Source organism: Phycodurus eques, chromosome 19, assembly GCF_024500275.1.
Source record: "Phycodurus eques isolate BA_2022a chromosome 19, UOR_Pequ_1.1, whole genome shotgun sequence".
Lineage (NCBI taxonomy): Eukaryota > Metazoa > Chordata > Actinopteri > Syngnathiformes > Syngnathidae > Phycodurus > Phycodurus eques.
This window is the reverse complement of record NC_084543.1, coordinates 2,475,529-2,491,090: the sequence shown is the minus strand read 5'-3', so window position 1 is coordinate 2,491,090 and position 15,562 is coordinate 2,475,529. Positions and strand designations below refer to the sequence as shown.

At 46.5% G+C, this 15,562-nt stretch overlaps 1 protein-coding gene across 2 annotated transcripts in view; it reads left to right on the top strand.

Moving 5' to 3' along the window:
- The window catches only part of LOC133395293 (disintegrin and metalloproteinase domain-containing protein 12-like), a 38,977-nt gene that overhangs the window by 2,780 nt on the left and 20,635 nt on the right, over positions 1-15,562 (top strand). For both annotated transcript variants that reach the window (XM_061664066.1, XM_061664067.1), the window contains exons 2-3: positions 5,073-5,185; positions 5,814-5,887. In XM_061664066.1, the coding sequence (XP_061520050.1) occupies positions 5,073-5,185; positions 5,814-5,887 (187 nt within the window). The remainder of the gene's footprint in view (positions 1-5,072; positions 5,186-5,813; positions 5,888-15,562) is intronic.

The following is a 15,562-nucleotide window of genomic DNA, read 5'->3' as shown; positions in this document are numbered from 1 at the left end:
TCCGGGAGAATATTAACCTCTCGCTGAGGCCGAGATGACTTTTTAGCTGCGGGGCCATCCGTTTCCCCGAACGGCGATTATGTGTGTGACAGTGAATGGGTTCATTACACAAAAAGGAGTCAAAGAAATAAATACATCAATAAATAAAACAAATTAAAAAAAAAAAAAAATTTACCACTAAATGGAGCCTGGTGTTAAATGTCCCGCTTATGGCTTTGCAATAAATAATAATACCCTTATCAGATTCCATTTCATTGCATGGCCTGCTTCCCTTATCGAAGTGGTTGACGACGGCCACCAAAATGCCGACGCTTGGCACGGAAGCTACGTCAGGCATTCCCAACCGCGAGTGTGCCGCGAGAAATAAAGATTATTTATTTGACCGCAAATACAAATATGAGAATGGCGAAAATCCGCCAGTAACTGATGCCCGCACAAAATGATCTGTACTTGCCATAGATACCACAAGATGGCGGCAAAGCACTTTTTTCCGATGAGACATAGCTATGGCTTGACGAAATGAAGCTCCTCCCTTCAGTACAACATAAATGCTTGGCACGAAGATGGCGCCACTTTTTTTCATGCGAAAACAGCAAAACGGTGGATAGGTTCACCCCCCCCCACAAAAATCAGCAAATTTGTGAATGCCGCACTGCGAAAAACAGTAACGCATCTTTGTTCCTCTCGCTACGCCAGCGACGTATGGTGACAAGCAGAACAATTAAATGCTCCTCCACAAGAATAATAAGAATCATTATTATTATATCGTGCATTTTGTGACCGTTTTGTTTGGTCATGTGCCGTGAGATTTTTGCAATGCTACAGACGGCAAAATATATCAAGTTGAAGGCCGGGACGACTGGATTATATCCCACGAGTTGTCGCGGGACTTTCTCTCTGTGACACGTGCGCACTCACAGCTGACAACGAGGCGCTCGAAAGCGGCCGTGCCAGCGTAAAGCCCCTGTCCACAGGCTGGCTGCCACGTCGAAATTTAAAATACAATTTTTAAAAACTCCCACGCGCTCCTCCTTCTTTCTCTGGGTGATGTGCACGCACTCGCGGCAGACGACGAAGCGCTCTAATAAGGCCACGTCAGCGGCAGAGTTATTTCCGGGGTGAAGGTATAGCTAGATAGCTAACTGTCCATCGCAATGGCGTCGGATAACCACTGATACGAAGGAAGGCGGCCAAGTTCCTGCCCGACGCCGAAGTGCGTCGCTGGGCCCTGTTTTAGCCACACCCCAAAAATAAAATCAGAAAAGTGAAATGGTGGAAAAAAACTGCGAATACGACTGCATGTCTTTTTGGGGTGAATCTGGCTCAACAATTCCGACACATCCGTAGAATTGGTACTCGCGACCTTTGCGTATGCATCAATAATTCACCCCTGCCGTCCTTTTCTGCTGCTTACTTTGCTCCACCAAACAAACGCCGCCAGCGAGAAATAACAATGTATTCGCATCGGCGTTTGCTTACCGACATGTGGCGCTCGGCTAGCTCCATCGATGCGCGCTTGATGAGGCCGCGGCCCCTGCGTGTAGCCCGAAAGGGGATACGGGCACGTCGGCAAAGTAGTCCTAACGACAGTACTCAGAGAGGGAAAAAAAGGTGTCCGAAGTCACGTTTGAAGATCTTGAGAAAATGTCAGATTCCTAAAAAAAAAAAAAAAAGTCTCAAAAGCAGGAATCCGTGGTACAGTAGACAAATAAGTGCACGCGAGGATACGCTTTCGGTCGTGAACCGCAAGGAGGAAATGTGCCGCGAATAAAGCGCATATGGAATAAATTAGGGCATAGTGTTGAGTTGAAACTGGCCCAATCGCGAGTTGAGACGACAAAAAGCAACGAAAGCGAACACCAGCACCAGAATGATGAATGATGAGGTTTTGGGATGAGAGGATTCCATCCAGGAAAAAAATTCCCAGACAGAATTTGGGAAGCACAGTGGCGTAGCGGTTAGCACGTCTTCCTCGGTTCGGGTTGGAATCTGGGCTCCGGCTCTAACGTGCGCGCTCGCACGGGTTGTTTGCGGGGTACAGGTGTGCATTGAGATACGAGTGACGAGTTTTGGCTCTGACTTGCGAGCGCAGACTTGAGATGCGAGCGCCGTATGGTGACAGTGAACCATGAGCAGAAATTTGGCAAATAGCGAACAATTGTTCAAAAACGAGGCTTCAAGCTGTCGGGTTGAAGTTTTCTGTCAAACTGAACAGAGAACAAAAGGAATGACACCTTGTGTATTTAAAGCAACCGCATAGCGTAGCCTCTTCGTCTCGTAGCTTAATGCTAATGCTAAATAGCATCTGTGTTCGGCGCAATAACCCTTTACGCAGCTGAACACAAACGGTGCAGCGGCACACGTAGACAGACAATGTCACATTGCTCAGTGTCATGTTCTTTATCCTGTGCGAAGAACGACTAATACGCGTGCTGTCGTCTCGACGGGCAGTATAGCCACCTGTCTGTCTTGTACTGCCCTCAGGTGGCCACAGCAGAAAGAGCAACACAATGGCCATTCAAATGATGGAGTGTGACGAAAACTGTTGAATTCCTTTCAATTCTACTTAATGATGCCATAAATGAAAATATTATGGACTGCTATGTTCGCTCATTAAAATACTTTTGTTGTTGTTGTTGTGTCTTTGGGGGGGGGGGGGGGGAATGCTGATATGGGTAATCATAAACAAAATGGATGGCTTTTTCAAACATATTTATTGGACTCATTACAGTCCCTCGAGGGGAAATTCAGGCAACATTCGTCCATCGCGGCTGACGAGCGCTCACCGCGATGGACGAGCGTATCCCGCCGCTAACAAATGATGCTAATTCAAAGAGGAGCTTGATGGACGATACGCTTTCACAAACGACCTTCGCAGGCGGAAACGATGAACTCCGAACGCCTCCGCCACGGCCCCTCCCCCTTTTGGGATCCTCCGCGATGAATGACCGGACACAAGCCGCCATCATTGCAGACAGAGGAACACCGTTGGAGCGCTTGCTATCGCGCAATCACGCAATGCTACGCCGCCAAACGCCGTTTTTGTAGGTCGATTTGTGGAATATGCCTTTTCCTTTGATGCCACACTGTTGGATAGTTTGCCCTGCATGTCGTGCTTTTTTTTCACCCAAACATAAAGTTCCAGCGAAATAGATGAAAATAACGGCTACCTCTTGGAAACACGACCCTCGCTAAATGAACACTTAAAATGCAAAAACATGAAACACGAGGCAACCTCGGCAAAACATTTGCGACTTGGAAGTTTCTCTTCGCCTAAATCTACGTGACATTGTCCTAAAAGAGGTTCGGTGCCACGTAACTGTTCCATTCACAGGTCGTGCAGGGCCACAGGCTGCTGCGCAATGGGTCATTGCGAAATCTGTGAACATCTGGCGCAGATGTTCACAAAGCAGCATTTCCTTGGCCCGGTTCAGTGCCACCTACGAAGTGCCCAGCGACTCGCGCTGATTTATTTTGCGACTGTAAACGGAACAAGGTGCCTTTGTGTACACCGCCGCAATAAAGGGACCTTATCGTGTCGAGAACCCGGCTTTGCTTGCGCGCTCCTTTTTATTGAACGTGTAAATAAGACCCCGGCTCCCCCTTTTATGCTCTATTTCTATTTCAGTTCTTCCACCGGAAACCTCCGAAAACGAATTCCGGCGCTCCGGACTCGTCCGGCCCCCGATCCCGTCCTCCCTTGTGTTTAGCCAACCCTTCCCGAGAGCTCGCCACGTCTTCCCCCGACTCCCCCGGATGAGATGATACGGTACCGGTCCTCCGCTAACGATGCCCTTCTCCCGCTGAGGGAGGCTTGCGGGCTTTGCCAGCGAGTCACCGTGATGGGGGGGGAGGGAGGGAGGGAGGGAGGGAGAGAGGGAGAGAGGGAGAGAGAGAGAGAGAGAGAGAGAGAGAGAGAGAGAGAGAGAGAGAGAGAGGGGGGGGGGGAGGTGTTTTTGCTCCCGCTGAACAAAGCTCAGCTGGGGAGTTATTAACGCCGGATAAAAAGCAGGCTCAGCAATTAAGCAGGCTGAGTCACGGGAGGCAGGAAACTTGGGGGTGGACGAGGCTGCGTCGGCCCCGCAGAGCTGTGGCTTATTAGCGAGGGTGACATAAAATGACGGCGGATCGCCAGGACCGTTGACTCCAATTGCTTGAAACCCTTTAGATCCGATCTCAGGAAAATAACCACGATTCCTCAAGCACACCCAAAGTTCGGTCGAGGTTCTTTTGCCCTTCTGACTTCCCCCCTCACCTTCATCGGGACACAAACATTCTCAAATGGAGTTGAAGGATCTCGGTCTCTTCGACGGCGGGGAGGACCGTGCGCTTGCCGATCGGTCTTACGTTTTGTCCCGTTCCAAAATCCATTCGACATTCCGACTTCAAACGTCAACCCTTTGAAATCAGATCTCAAGTATAATAAAGTGAAATTCTCGCTCGCAGACATCCGACGGCTCCTCACGGGACCATCTCCGAAGCGACCGACCACACGCCATTGCTTTGTCGCTCGAAATTAGGGTTTTGGAAATTGCAAGCCTATCCTTTCTTCCAGCGCGGGCCCAGCAGCGATCCCCGTTGTATCGGCGCGTGGTCCATAAAAGTTAACAGCGCGCATCACCGCCTCGCCGACTATCGTCGCCTCCGAAAGTTGGAAGAAAACCGGTCGTTCCGTTCTCCTCTGAAACTTGTCAGCTGAGGATAAAGTAAGCCCCGGAATGCATCCCGGGCGCGCAATTTGAACTCAGGTCTGTCAGGCTGCAAGAACCTCGACACTGTGCCAAGCTTACACCAAGGAGCCACATTCTTTGTGCGTCCCACTTCTAACGCCACCGTACCAGTCAAAAATGTTTGGATTTTCTTCCAGGCAAGCGAGAGCAAAGAACCCTGTAGATGTTAAGCGATATCAGAGACCAGAGCAATTTTAGTCCAACTTCTGACACCAGATTGCGTATACACACGCACATCATATACATGCACTGATGCGCCATTTTTTTTTTTTGTAAAAGATGTTTGAGGCCTTCTTCATACGAGTGAGTGGCTCACTTGCGTACGGGTTTTCTTTCTCGCAGGGAGTTGCGGCGTTGAACGCCAACCCGCCGCCAGGCAGAAACTCTACGGGACGACGGTACCTCTTCAGCTCGTCGGACAAGACTGGGAGCCAATGCACCTGCTCCCATCCCAGGTGAGGAATGAACAAAACAATGTCAGAAGTGGGATGACTTGGATATTTTTTGCTACGTGTTGTGATACTTATCATTTTCTTGATGTGTATCATAATACACAGCACAAATATCCAAATCATTCCACTTCTGACACCATTTTGAAAACTCTAACATATATTGTAACGTATTGCACAAATACCCCACTTCTGACACCACTGTGAAGATTTTTGTCAACTTTCTTGAGACACATTTTGGAAATGTTCCACTTATTTGATGATATATTATATTCCATTTTGAATATCTTTTTAAACAAATGTGTATTGGGAATTTTGGACAGCACAATTCCCCGAGTTACCCCACTTCTATCACCTTTTGGGACATTTGTCTGCGTCTCGAGACACGTAGCATACATATCCAAATTGTCCCACTCCTTTTTTTTTTTTTGCACCTATTCCAACGCCTATCAAAAATGTTCAAGTGGTTCTACTTCTGACACCATACTTTTTGCATTTGATCAGCATGCCCACGGGGCCTTTCAATCTGGACCTCGTGAGATGTCGGGGAGTCTCTTCCCTGCTTAAAATTCGCTCCTCCTCCTCCTCAATCAAACACATCTCGCCAACTAACGATGCTCGTGTCGCTCCGCAGAGTCACCCGACGTCGCTGAAGCTGCTGATTGAGGCGGAAGGGGAGCAGCTGCTTTTGACGCTGCGCAAAAACCAGTAAGTTGTTCCCTAAGCGTTCAGCGCCACTCGCCGTAAGTTGCGCCACCTTGAAAGTTAAAAACAAAACAAAAATGAAAATTGGCCCCCGACACCAGTTTCACCGGTCGACACGAAATTGAGCGAACGCGTCGATAGTAACGGCACACACGAAAAAGCCTCAAATGGCCGAAAATGAACAGGAAGTCAGCCATTTTGGTCAATTTCCGAGACTTCACTACAAATCCCTGCGTTAAACTTTGATGATCATTTGCAGGATTCTTGGAAAGTTTCAAAAGTAATAGCCGAGACGAAATTGCCCTTGAGGTGAACGGAGTGAAGTTCCCTCATCCTGGCAAAGTTAGCAGCGCATCGCCTGAATGTGGCTCGCGGGCCTTTTTTTTTGGTTTTTTTGGACACCTGGAGCTCATCGGCGGCACAGAGCCGAGCCGTCAGCGCGCCGCGGACGAGCTCGTAATAATGTCGGCGCGGCAGGTTCGCGTCGGGGCTCGCCGAAGAAAGTTGGAAGGATAGACAATATTTCAATATGGTCTTTTTAGGGATGCAAATATATTGACGCGCTAACTTCGCCAGCCTGGGGAACCTCACTCCGTCACAGCAGTTTGTGTTGCTCTATATGGTGAGACGATTACTTTCGAGGGCTAACCCTATTGCGGAGGAAGCGGCACTGGGATTTTTCTTGTCATGAGACGGCATTTGTTTGGTGACATTTGGAAAGTGTTTGCCAGGCGTCTGCCCCTTGACATTAGAAAGCACGCCGGCTGAGGATTTGGGCGGCGGAAAGGCCGCGTGGCGCCTGGAGCGTGCCAACCTGTGCAGAGTGTCGCTCAAAAAAAGAAAAGAAAAAAATACGGGCGAGAAAGGATGGCTGCCTGAAGGCGTAAATCTCACTTTTTGGGCGTATGACCTCCACAAGCGAATGCCGCCCGTCCACATTCCAGTCATGTTTCTGGTTTTTGTCCTCAAATTGAACAATTTCAATGCACTCATTTTTTTATTCCTGTTTTAATTTCTTTTGACGTCATTTATCACGTTGAATAATTGCTCATTAAGTTGTTGTAAATAATAAAATTAAAAAAAACATTTGTGAAATATATTTTTTTACACCTACATTGACCATTTTTGTATTTGTCATTAAATACCGTAAGTGCTTAATTAATTACAATTGATTCTAAATTACAACCTTAAAAAAGAGAATCAAGTATTATGAATTTGCACATTTTACATATATTCATTCATTTTGTATTTTGTTTTAATCCAAGTTACTCATCAAATAATTGGTTAATAGATTCATTGTGAATACAAACCTACAAAAATATGAGTAAGGTCAAATATTTTACACATACATGAGAGGATTTTGATGGAAATGGCTAATTAATTCAAACGCAACGAGTGACTGACAGATGACAAACGACCCGACCCATCTGTCCTTTTTTAAAATCGAAGCACAAAAGTCACACCATTGGAAAGTACTCGAGGCGCTCATCATCCAATTTCATGCACTCAGCTGATATTGTTTCCATTTCGCATTTTCCCTCTGAGCGGAATGTGCAGTCCGGCGACCCAGAGGAGCTTTTCTACGCTTGTTTAATGGCAAATAAGCGCCATAAATGCAAAAATATGCAGCGCACACATGTGACAGAAGGGGGGGGGGGGGGGGGCACCATGGTCCGGGCTTTCTGTCTTGAACCATTCCGGCAGAACAACAACACGATGACGATGAGGAAGCTGTTGATGAGTTGTCGCTACAGACCAATAAAGTCATGCGGACACAAACGGAGAAGACTTGCACGACTACTGAAAGTGACTCAGTAAGCAGTAGTAATAGTAGTTGTTCTTCGCAGAGGATAAAGAATATACGGTATGCCTTTTCGGTTTAGTATGACAGCAAACTTCAACTTGGTGTGCCATTAAACAGCTGGACGCCATTTTTTGGGGGGGGGAAGAATTGTTCTCTATGTGCGTTCATTACTACCACACAGTGCTTGTATCTTGAAATTTTGCTCGCAAGTCAAAGCAAAGAATCGGCCGATAAGCCGGCCACGGCTTCCATCTCGAAAAACCAAGTCGGGTCAATCGAGTTAATTTAAAATCTTTTACACTTTCTTTTATTTCTATTTTTTCATTCTGAAATTGGTTACGGAATGTATATTTTATGAATTTGTAGTGATTCTTTTCATTTTATTTCTATTTGATATTAAAAGTTAATATTTATTACTTTGCCTGTTTCAGTATTTTTTTTTAAAGTTTGTTTTTAAAATATATTTTAAAAAATGATTCCACACTATTAAATTATGTCTGGTAAATGTTAATGTTACGTAGGTAATGTTGGATCAATACAATACTCTTGTGGTAGACAACAACAGCAACAAATGTACGGTAGGAATGAGACCGCAATGCGCAATACCGCCCCCTGCAGGACTGTAGTGTAACACTTCATCTGCCGTTACTGAAGTATTCCAATGTCCAAATAATCCAGCAAGTTTTCCTTGTCTAGGATTACAGTCTCCGTGAAAAACTGCGGCTTTATTGCTTGGCCTTGGTGGAGGTCGTGTTTTAGCTTCATCGGGAGCCTCAAATGAGTTTGGGCTGCCGAGCACCAAGCGTCGGGGGGCACCGCGTCTCGTCTCGGCCGAGCTGCAGACCTTCAGGCGGCATATTCTGTGTTCCGCGTTCCACGGCCGTGTTTGCTTTTGTAATGCGCTGCCAGATCGCCGCACGGGGCCCGGCCGGCGGGGCGGAGGGTGCGGCGAGGGGAGGTAGGAGGCCGGGGGGGGGGGGGGACGAGCGGCCCGAGGATGCTCTCGCCGAGTTTAACGAGCCTGGGGGGGGGCGGACCGGCCATCTGCTTTTTGTCTTTCGGCGGCTCTCAGATAGGAGGACGCTTCATGCGACCTTTTGCCCGCCTGGACTGGGAATAGCTTCCGAGACCGGAGAGTCGCGACTTCGTAGCGCATTGCATTTTATCAAATGGCATGGAATTGTATGTATCGTATTGCACCACATCGTATCATATTGCATCGCCTTTTATCGCGTCGTACCGCATGACATTTGAACGCCTTCTATTGTGTCCTGTCACATCACCTTACAGTGAGCCCCGCCTATTCATGGTTTTTGCAGATTGTTTTCGGGGAGGGGGGTGGGGGGAACCTAGCCTCCACTACCGGTTGAACATCATGACTCTGACGCTGTTTTTGTGCTCAAGCAAAAAGAAATTAAAGTGTCACTTTGGTGCCATCTTGTGGAATCGTGGTGTTGTTGATGTTAGTTGATGTAATTTAGGCACGGCTGAGAACCGAGAGCAGGTATCGGTATCAGGCCAATACCGGCCTTATTGCAAGGTATCAGGTACTCGTGAAGGCCGCCGATACTTAAGGCAAAAAAACAAAACAAAAAAAAACCTTGACATCGACTTCGACATCGTGTAAGTCCTCGCTGAAGTTGGCGTTACACCGCAGTGGTTCGACACATCAGCGAATCATCATGTGCTACTGCTGAACCTTGTGAAGGTCCTTTGTTTGCGTTGAATAATTTAACGGCGGAATCGAGTCACCGACGTTCCCTGGCTCCGTTGACTGTGTACATGCTAGAAGCGTGGCGCGGATGCTTTGTTTTATGTGCTCTGCCACCATCCCGTGAGCATTTATACAGATTGCGGATTTTCACCGTTCGCAGCGGCGTTCTGTCCCTTAATTGTCGTCGAATTACAGAGCTGTTCGCTTCTTTGTGGTGGCGAGGAATGTTAAAAAGTGGCTTAAACCATTGCCTGTGCAGTTAAGATGTTCTGATGGCCCATGAACTGTTAGCCTGTGATACTCTGATTCATTAGCCACGTGTCTCTTCCTTTTAACTACTTCCTTCAAAAGCTTTTTTTTTTTTTTTTTTTAGCGGGGGCCAGGCGCTCTTTTGAATTAGCATCTCAGAAGTTCCAATTATTTTGATGCTCAGAGCGGCGCTTACTTAACAAGGCGGACCGCGCCGTCCACGGTTAATCAGACGAGGCCTTCGCCTTTGGAGTGGCGACTGGCGGAAAGTTGATGAGTAGAAGACATTTCAAGTGGTGCCGTTTGGTGCAGCCAACGGAGTCTTCATATTTGCGCTTCAGAAGGCCTATAAAAGAAAAACAAGGGCGAAATCAGACTTTGAAGACCTTCTCTAGATCTCGTCCACTGGGCAAAATAGGCAAAGAAAATGCCTGTAGGGAGACGACTTGTTAAGATTTACTCGTCACTTGCGTCAAACATCATTATAATCGCCCCAAAAAAGAATAATAATAATTTGGCAGTTCAAATGTAACCGTAGAAAAAGTGATTATACGATTTGTACATTTCATTATTTTCATTGTCTGGCTATTTATCTGTTTCACTTGTATTATATCATATTGTAATTGAAGTAAATCATATTGCATCATATGCCGTTGTACCATATCGCATATTATCTCATCGCAATGTGTCGCAGCATGTAAATCATACATTTGCATCGTACGATATTGCATTGCATCGTATCATTTTATATTGCAACACGTTGCACGTATTGCATCGATTTGTATCGCTTAGTATTGGATGACGTATATCGTATCGTATTATATGCCACCGCATTGCATCATATCACAATTCATCATATTATATTGGAGACATTTATCATATTACATTGCGCAGTATGGTCTTGTATTATTAGTAGTAGTATTTAGCAGTTTTCCCACTTAAGCTTTGTAATCATGGTGTCGTGGTCGGTTAAATAACCTTAACAACGTGTGTCCTGACAAACCGCGTCGTCCTGCCCGAGTGTCTGCCATAAGCGCACCGGTGGGAACATTCGGCGAGTGCTGGCGATGGCCAAATAAAACGAGCGCCTCCGAGGACTCGGCAAGTACAGCGCAAACATTCGGCGGCGTTCCTATTAGATGCGGACGCCTGCAGGGAGCCATTCGCGTGCAGCGTACGACCGCATAATCGGAATGGCCAAAAATGAGTGGAAACGCCCCGGGCCTGCGGCACAAAAGCGGCGGTTCGACGGGAACGTCTCCAATCTCCGCGGCTTCCTACTCTTGACCCGAATAAATCCCGGTGAAATCTCATTTTCTGCAGGCTCGCCGTCACCTCGGCGGCTGCTGACCGTAAAAGACAATCACTCCCCCCCCACACACACACACTCTGTCGCAAAGACAAATAGAAGCTTCCAGACTCCTCCCGCCAACCGCTAACCTCCCCGTGACCGCTGCTATCACTGGCCGAGGGCTCCGCGGATATCTGTGAGATCGTCCGTGTCGTTAGGGTTTCCGGGTCAAAATAGACGCACTGTCGTGACCAAGCTTCTATGTTGAATCAATGACTTCCTGATCAAATTTTGTTTTGCACTTGGAGTCCAAGTCACTTGGGTTTGAGTGTCTGCCGATACCGCTGCAAACGGAGTGCATCCGAATTGTCTCAAATGTCTTCATTTTGATTTCGTTGCATAAGCGTATCCCAACGTGTTGCCTTTTTATGTTTAGAATTCAGTGCAGCGCTGGATCAAATCAAGTCAACCAATCAAATCAGTTCATAGCATATCAGTGGTGCAGCACCAAGTCACGCTGCAAACAAATAACCTTTAAAAATCCCGTCTGCAGTAAACAAACTACAATGTAAAAAAAAATTCAATATCAGAAATTGTATTAATTGTATTTGCTTCGGGGCCCCACGGATCGCCAGGGTTCGCTGTAATTCCATCCCGCCTTTTCCGAGCCGGAGCAAAAAGGCGAGCGTTGCCAAGCGGGTTGCCGGTCCAGCTATCTGGTTGACCTTCTCTTCGCTCGCACCTCCTGTAAATTCCTCCCGCGACGGAGGAGCGGATGGGGCTGCCGAGCGACCAATAGGCCCCGCCGGGCGTCGATGAAGAGGCTACGGGAGCGCAGGGACCCCGCGGAGATAAGGTCGCAAGCGGTTCCACGCTTTTCCGTTCAAGTGACGGAGAGCGTTTGAGTGGAGGAGGCAGCAATTCACCGAGTTGAAGGTGTCGAATAAATCAGTGCCGAGAGAAAAAAAGAATGCAATTACTTTTTGCATAAGAACACACTGCAAACAACCGGAGACAGCTTTAGCACCAGAAACACGAGAACGAAAATCCACCGGAAAAAGTGAGGCGAGGCAGATAGAAGCTCGGGGTTAGTTCGGCATTAGGGTTTAGAGTTTGGTGTAGGGTTCGGAGTCAAAGGTTAGGCTCCGCAAGGGTCGAATCAAGGCAACTGGACTGTTCTTGTTTCTTGAAGACGTTTTACCTTTCATCCAAAAGTCTTCTTCGGTCCAAAATTCCAGGTGTGGTGTCTCCCTATTTACGCCTAAAGGATGTTTGTTTCTACGCGCCCTGCGATTGGCCGGCGACCGCTTCAGGGCGTACCCCGCCTCCCGCCCGAACATGGCTGGGATAGGCTCCAGCACGCCCGCGACCCGCGTGAGGAGAAGCGGCTCAGAAAATGGATGGATGGATGGATGGATGCTGCCACCGAGCTATTCTTTTGAAACAGTTTGTTTGTTAGTTGCAACATTTACATTAAGAATGCCACTGAACTGAACAAGGAATTAATTCTATTTTATTTTTTTTTGGACTCTTTTGCAAAGTGATTTCTTTCTTCAAATCCGTATTGTTCAGCCTCGGCGGACGTCTGTCACCCTCCACTGAGTAGCACCCAGTTTTCAAGTTCTTTTTGTTCATCTAATGAATTACAGGAACTTGTCTGCCCTTCAAAACATAAAACACAGCCAGTGAATGTGAAACAAATTGTAAAAAAAATAATACATAAGGATCATTATTAATCCAAATCACCAGCCGAGCCCTACGCGCTATTTCAAAGAAACACGACAGTATTAAGACTTGATTATGATAAGTCCCACTTAATAATGAATACATTTCCAAATGTCGCTCGGGGTTGAATTTGCTCCAGTCCAAAGAAGTTTTAAAATATGAATATGAAGTGTCCCACCCCTGGAAATACACTTAATTCTTTACAAGGATAGACGGAGATGCACTTTCTGACAAAGTTTCAGTTAATGTCACGGTTACCAGTCACGAAAGCGAAGCTAACCTAAGCTTACCAACTGATACTTGGGTCTTGTTCAAGTGATGTTTGCGAATGGCGAAGAATAATTTCACACTATTCCTTCCGATGAATGGGCCTGAAGATGACGGACGACGTCGCGCTGCGTCATTGGCGAATTTAATCGCGATGCGACGTTGAGACCCGATTGAAAGCAGCGTGCTTTCAAGAGGCCCTTTTGTCAGCAAAATCGAATTTAACAGACGCCGGTGAAGATTTACAGTTCGACTAATGTACTCCCCAATAAATTGGACCTGCTCTCGCTCTGATTTCTTTGTTTTTCTTCTTCCTCCGAGGCCTTTTTCTGCACATTCTCAAGATTTCGATCAGAAAGACGGCTGCTTAGTGTGCAACCGAGCCCGCATAATACATCAAAATGTGATATTAACCACAAAAAAAGAGGACATCTGCATGAAAGACACAAAGAGAGGAAGAGTTTATTTATATTCCAGCTTTAATTATTTGAATTGTGCCCCGAGGTGGGAGTAAAGACGGGAGGGTACTTTCCTACAATGTTTCTGGTATTTCTGTCACGGTTACCGGAGCTTTTTTTTTTGTTTTTTTTTTATGGCGAGCGGGTCCGGGTAGCCGTAAAATTAAATCTCCGATTTTTTTTTTTTTTTCTCCAACAAAATGTTTTAATCAATTTTGTTCCCTCTTTGCTTTTAGAAAAAAACGCAAATAACAATGATGAAAATAAATGCCCCCCCCCCCCCCCCCCCCCCCCGAACCCCCTTGTGGATTTTGAAATTTCTGTTATTTCTCCTGATACAAAACAAGCATTGAAAGTGTTTCGGCAAAACATTTGTTGCTTGAAAGCACATACTTTGGGTCAAACGTTTCCAACTTGCAGATAAGTCACTGCCTTTGTAACACCATGTCTTTGGCAATGTTCAGCGCGACTGACTGCGGTTTTCTTCCACCCGCCTCCTTTCGAGTCACGGAAAACAATGTCAAACTGATCAAATCGATGAAATTCCCAGACTTAATAGCGAGTCATCAAATGTCTCCTCCACGCTCCGCCCACACACAATGACACAAAGTCAAATTGTTGGCAATTCGGTTTATAGTATGCATGGTTCAAATGTGTTAGCAATGGGACAAAATCTTGAGGACGACCTCCTTTTTGAAAAATATCCACAATGACCCACAGATGTCCTCTTCAAAGCGAATGGCCGTCTTCCTGTGTCTTTTCAGGCACGTGTTCATCAATCATAGAAATCCCTCCGAGATGTTGAACCGGTTCGTCGACTCGTCGCTAATCACGTTTGGGGCATCTCGTCTTCCGATCGGGCAATTCACCTTTGGACTTTCAAGTTGCCCATCTGCCGCTGTCGCCGGACTGTAAACGCTCCGTGGATCAGCAAAATGCCCGGCCACCAACACAGCACCGTCTTCGTACGTTGGTCTGCGCGGGTCCGGGAGTACGAAAATAAGCTAGTTGCGGATGAGAACAGCGGTTAGCCTCGCTAGCTCGGGCTATTCCCATCGCCACTAGTCGCCACTACTCTTAAAGCATCTTCGACTTGACTTTCATCGCATTATCGTTGACGACAAAAAAATCTTGAGTTGTTCGACCCCTAATGCCGAGCTAATCTTATGTCGCTAAGTGAAACTGGATGCGGGGGCTGAAAATTGTCCAGTATGAGATGAGCTGTTTTTACTCCAAAAGGGAAGTCGATATTACTGTACTTCCATTGTCATCGTCTTGTTTTTTTGCCGAGTAGCTCGATTGTGTTCCTGCAGGATCTCGGCGATGACGCTGTCCCTTGGATAACCCTCAAAAAACCTCGCGGCCGTTTTTGATTCCCAACAAGATGTACAGTTTTTTTCTTGAAAGCGCTCATTGCTAACTTTGAACCCAGCGCCTTTTTTTTTTTTTTATAAAGATTTACACCGTTCTCCGTTGCATAATCTCTCGCTGACAAACAAGAACGCATCGCTCGATCTGTCGTGAGCCGTCCTCGCTCTCGCAAAGACACTCAAAGCCGTACTATGAACGCTCGAGCAAACATATATATATATGTATATATATATATATATATATATATATATATATATATATATATATATATATATATGGGGGGGGGGGGGTAAAAAAAGATGACAAACAGAAGCGATGGAGTTGTCAGCCTTTATTGTCCATCAAATTTGCAGAAAAAAAAATATATTTTCCGTCATTATGGGGGTGTTTCGTGTTGAATTGTTAGGGACAAAATTGAATTTATCCCAATTTGCAATGTGGCTGCCACAAACTGCGGAAAAGGTGAAGGCTGTGGATATGTTCGTGATGCGTGGAGTGCAAAGGCCCACTTGAAATTGCTTCGTTTCCGAAAGAAAGGGCCATTTTGAAGGCTTTCCCCCACAAAAACTCACGATATTTTCCCGGCGTATTCATCCTGGTGAAAACGTATTTTCTGCTGAAGGTCTCGGATAAGAAGCTTCCAAATTGGCGGCATTGCAACCCCTTGGACCTTTGGAAAATTCAGCCCCTGTGACAAGTTCCACTTGGAGTCACGAGATTTGGGAGACACATCGATCATGAGTAGACGCACAAAAATGTCTCAGCAGCCCAGGCCCGAAAGCACACAGGGATTCTGCCA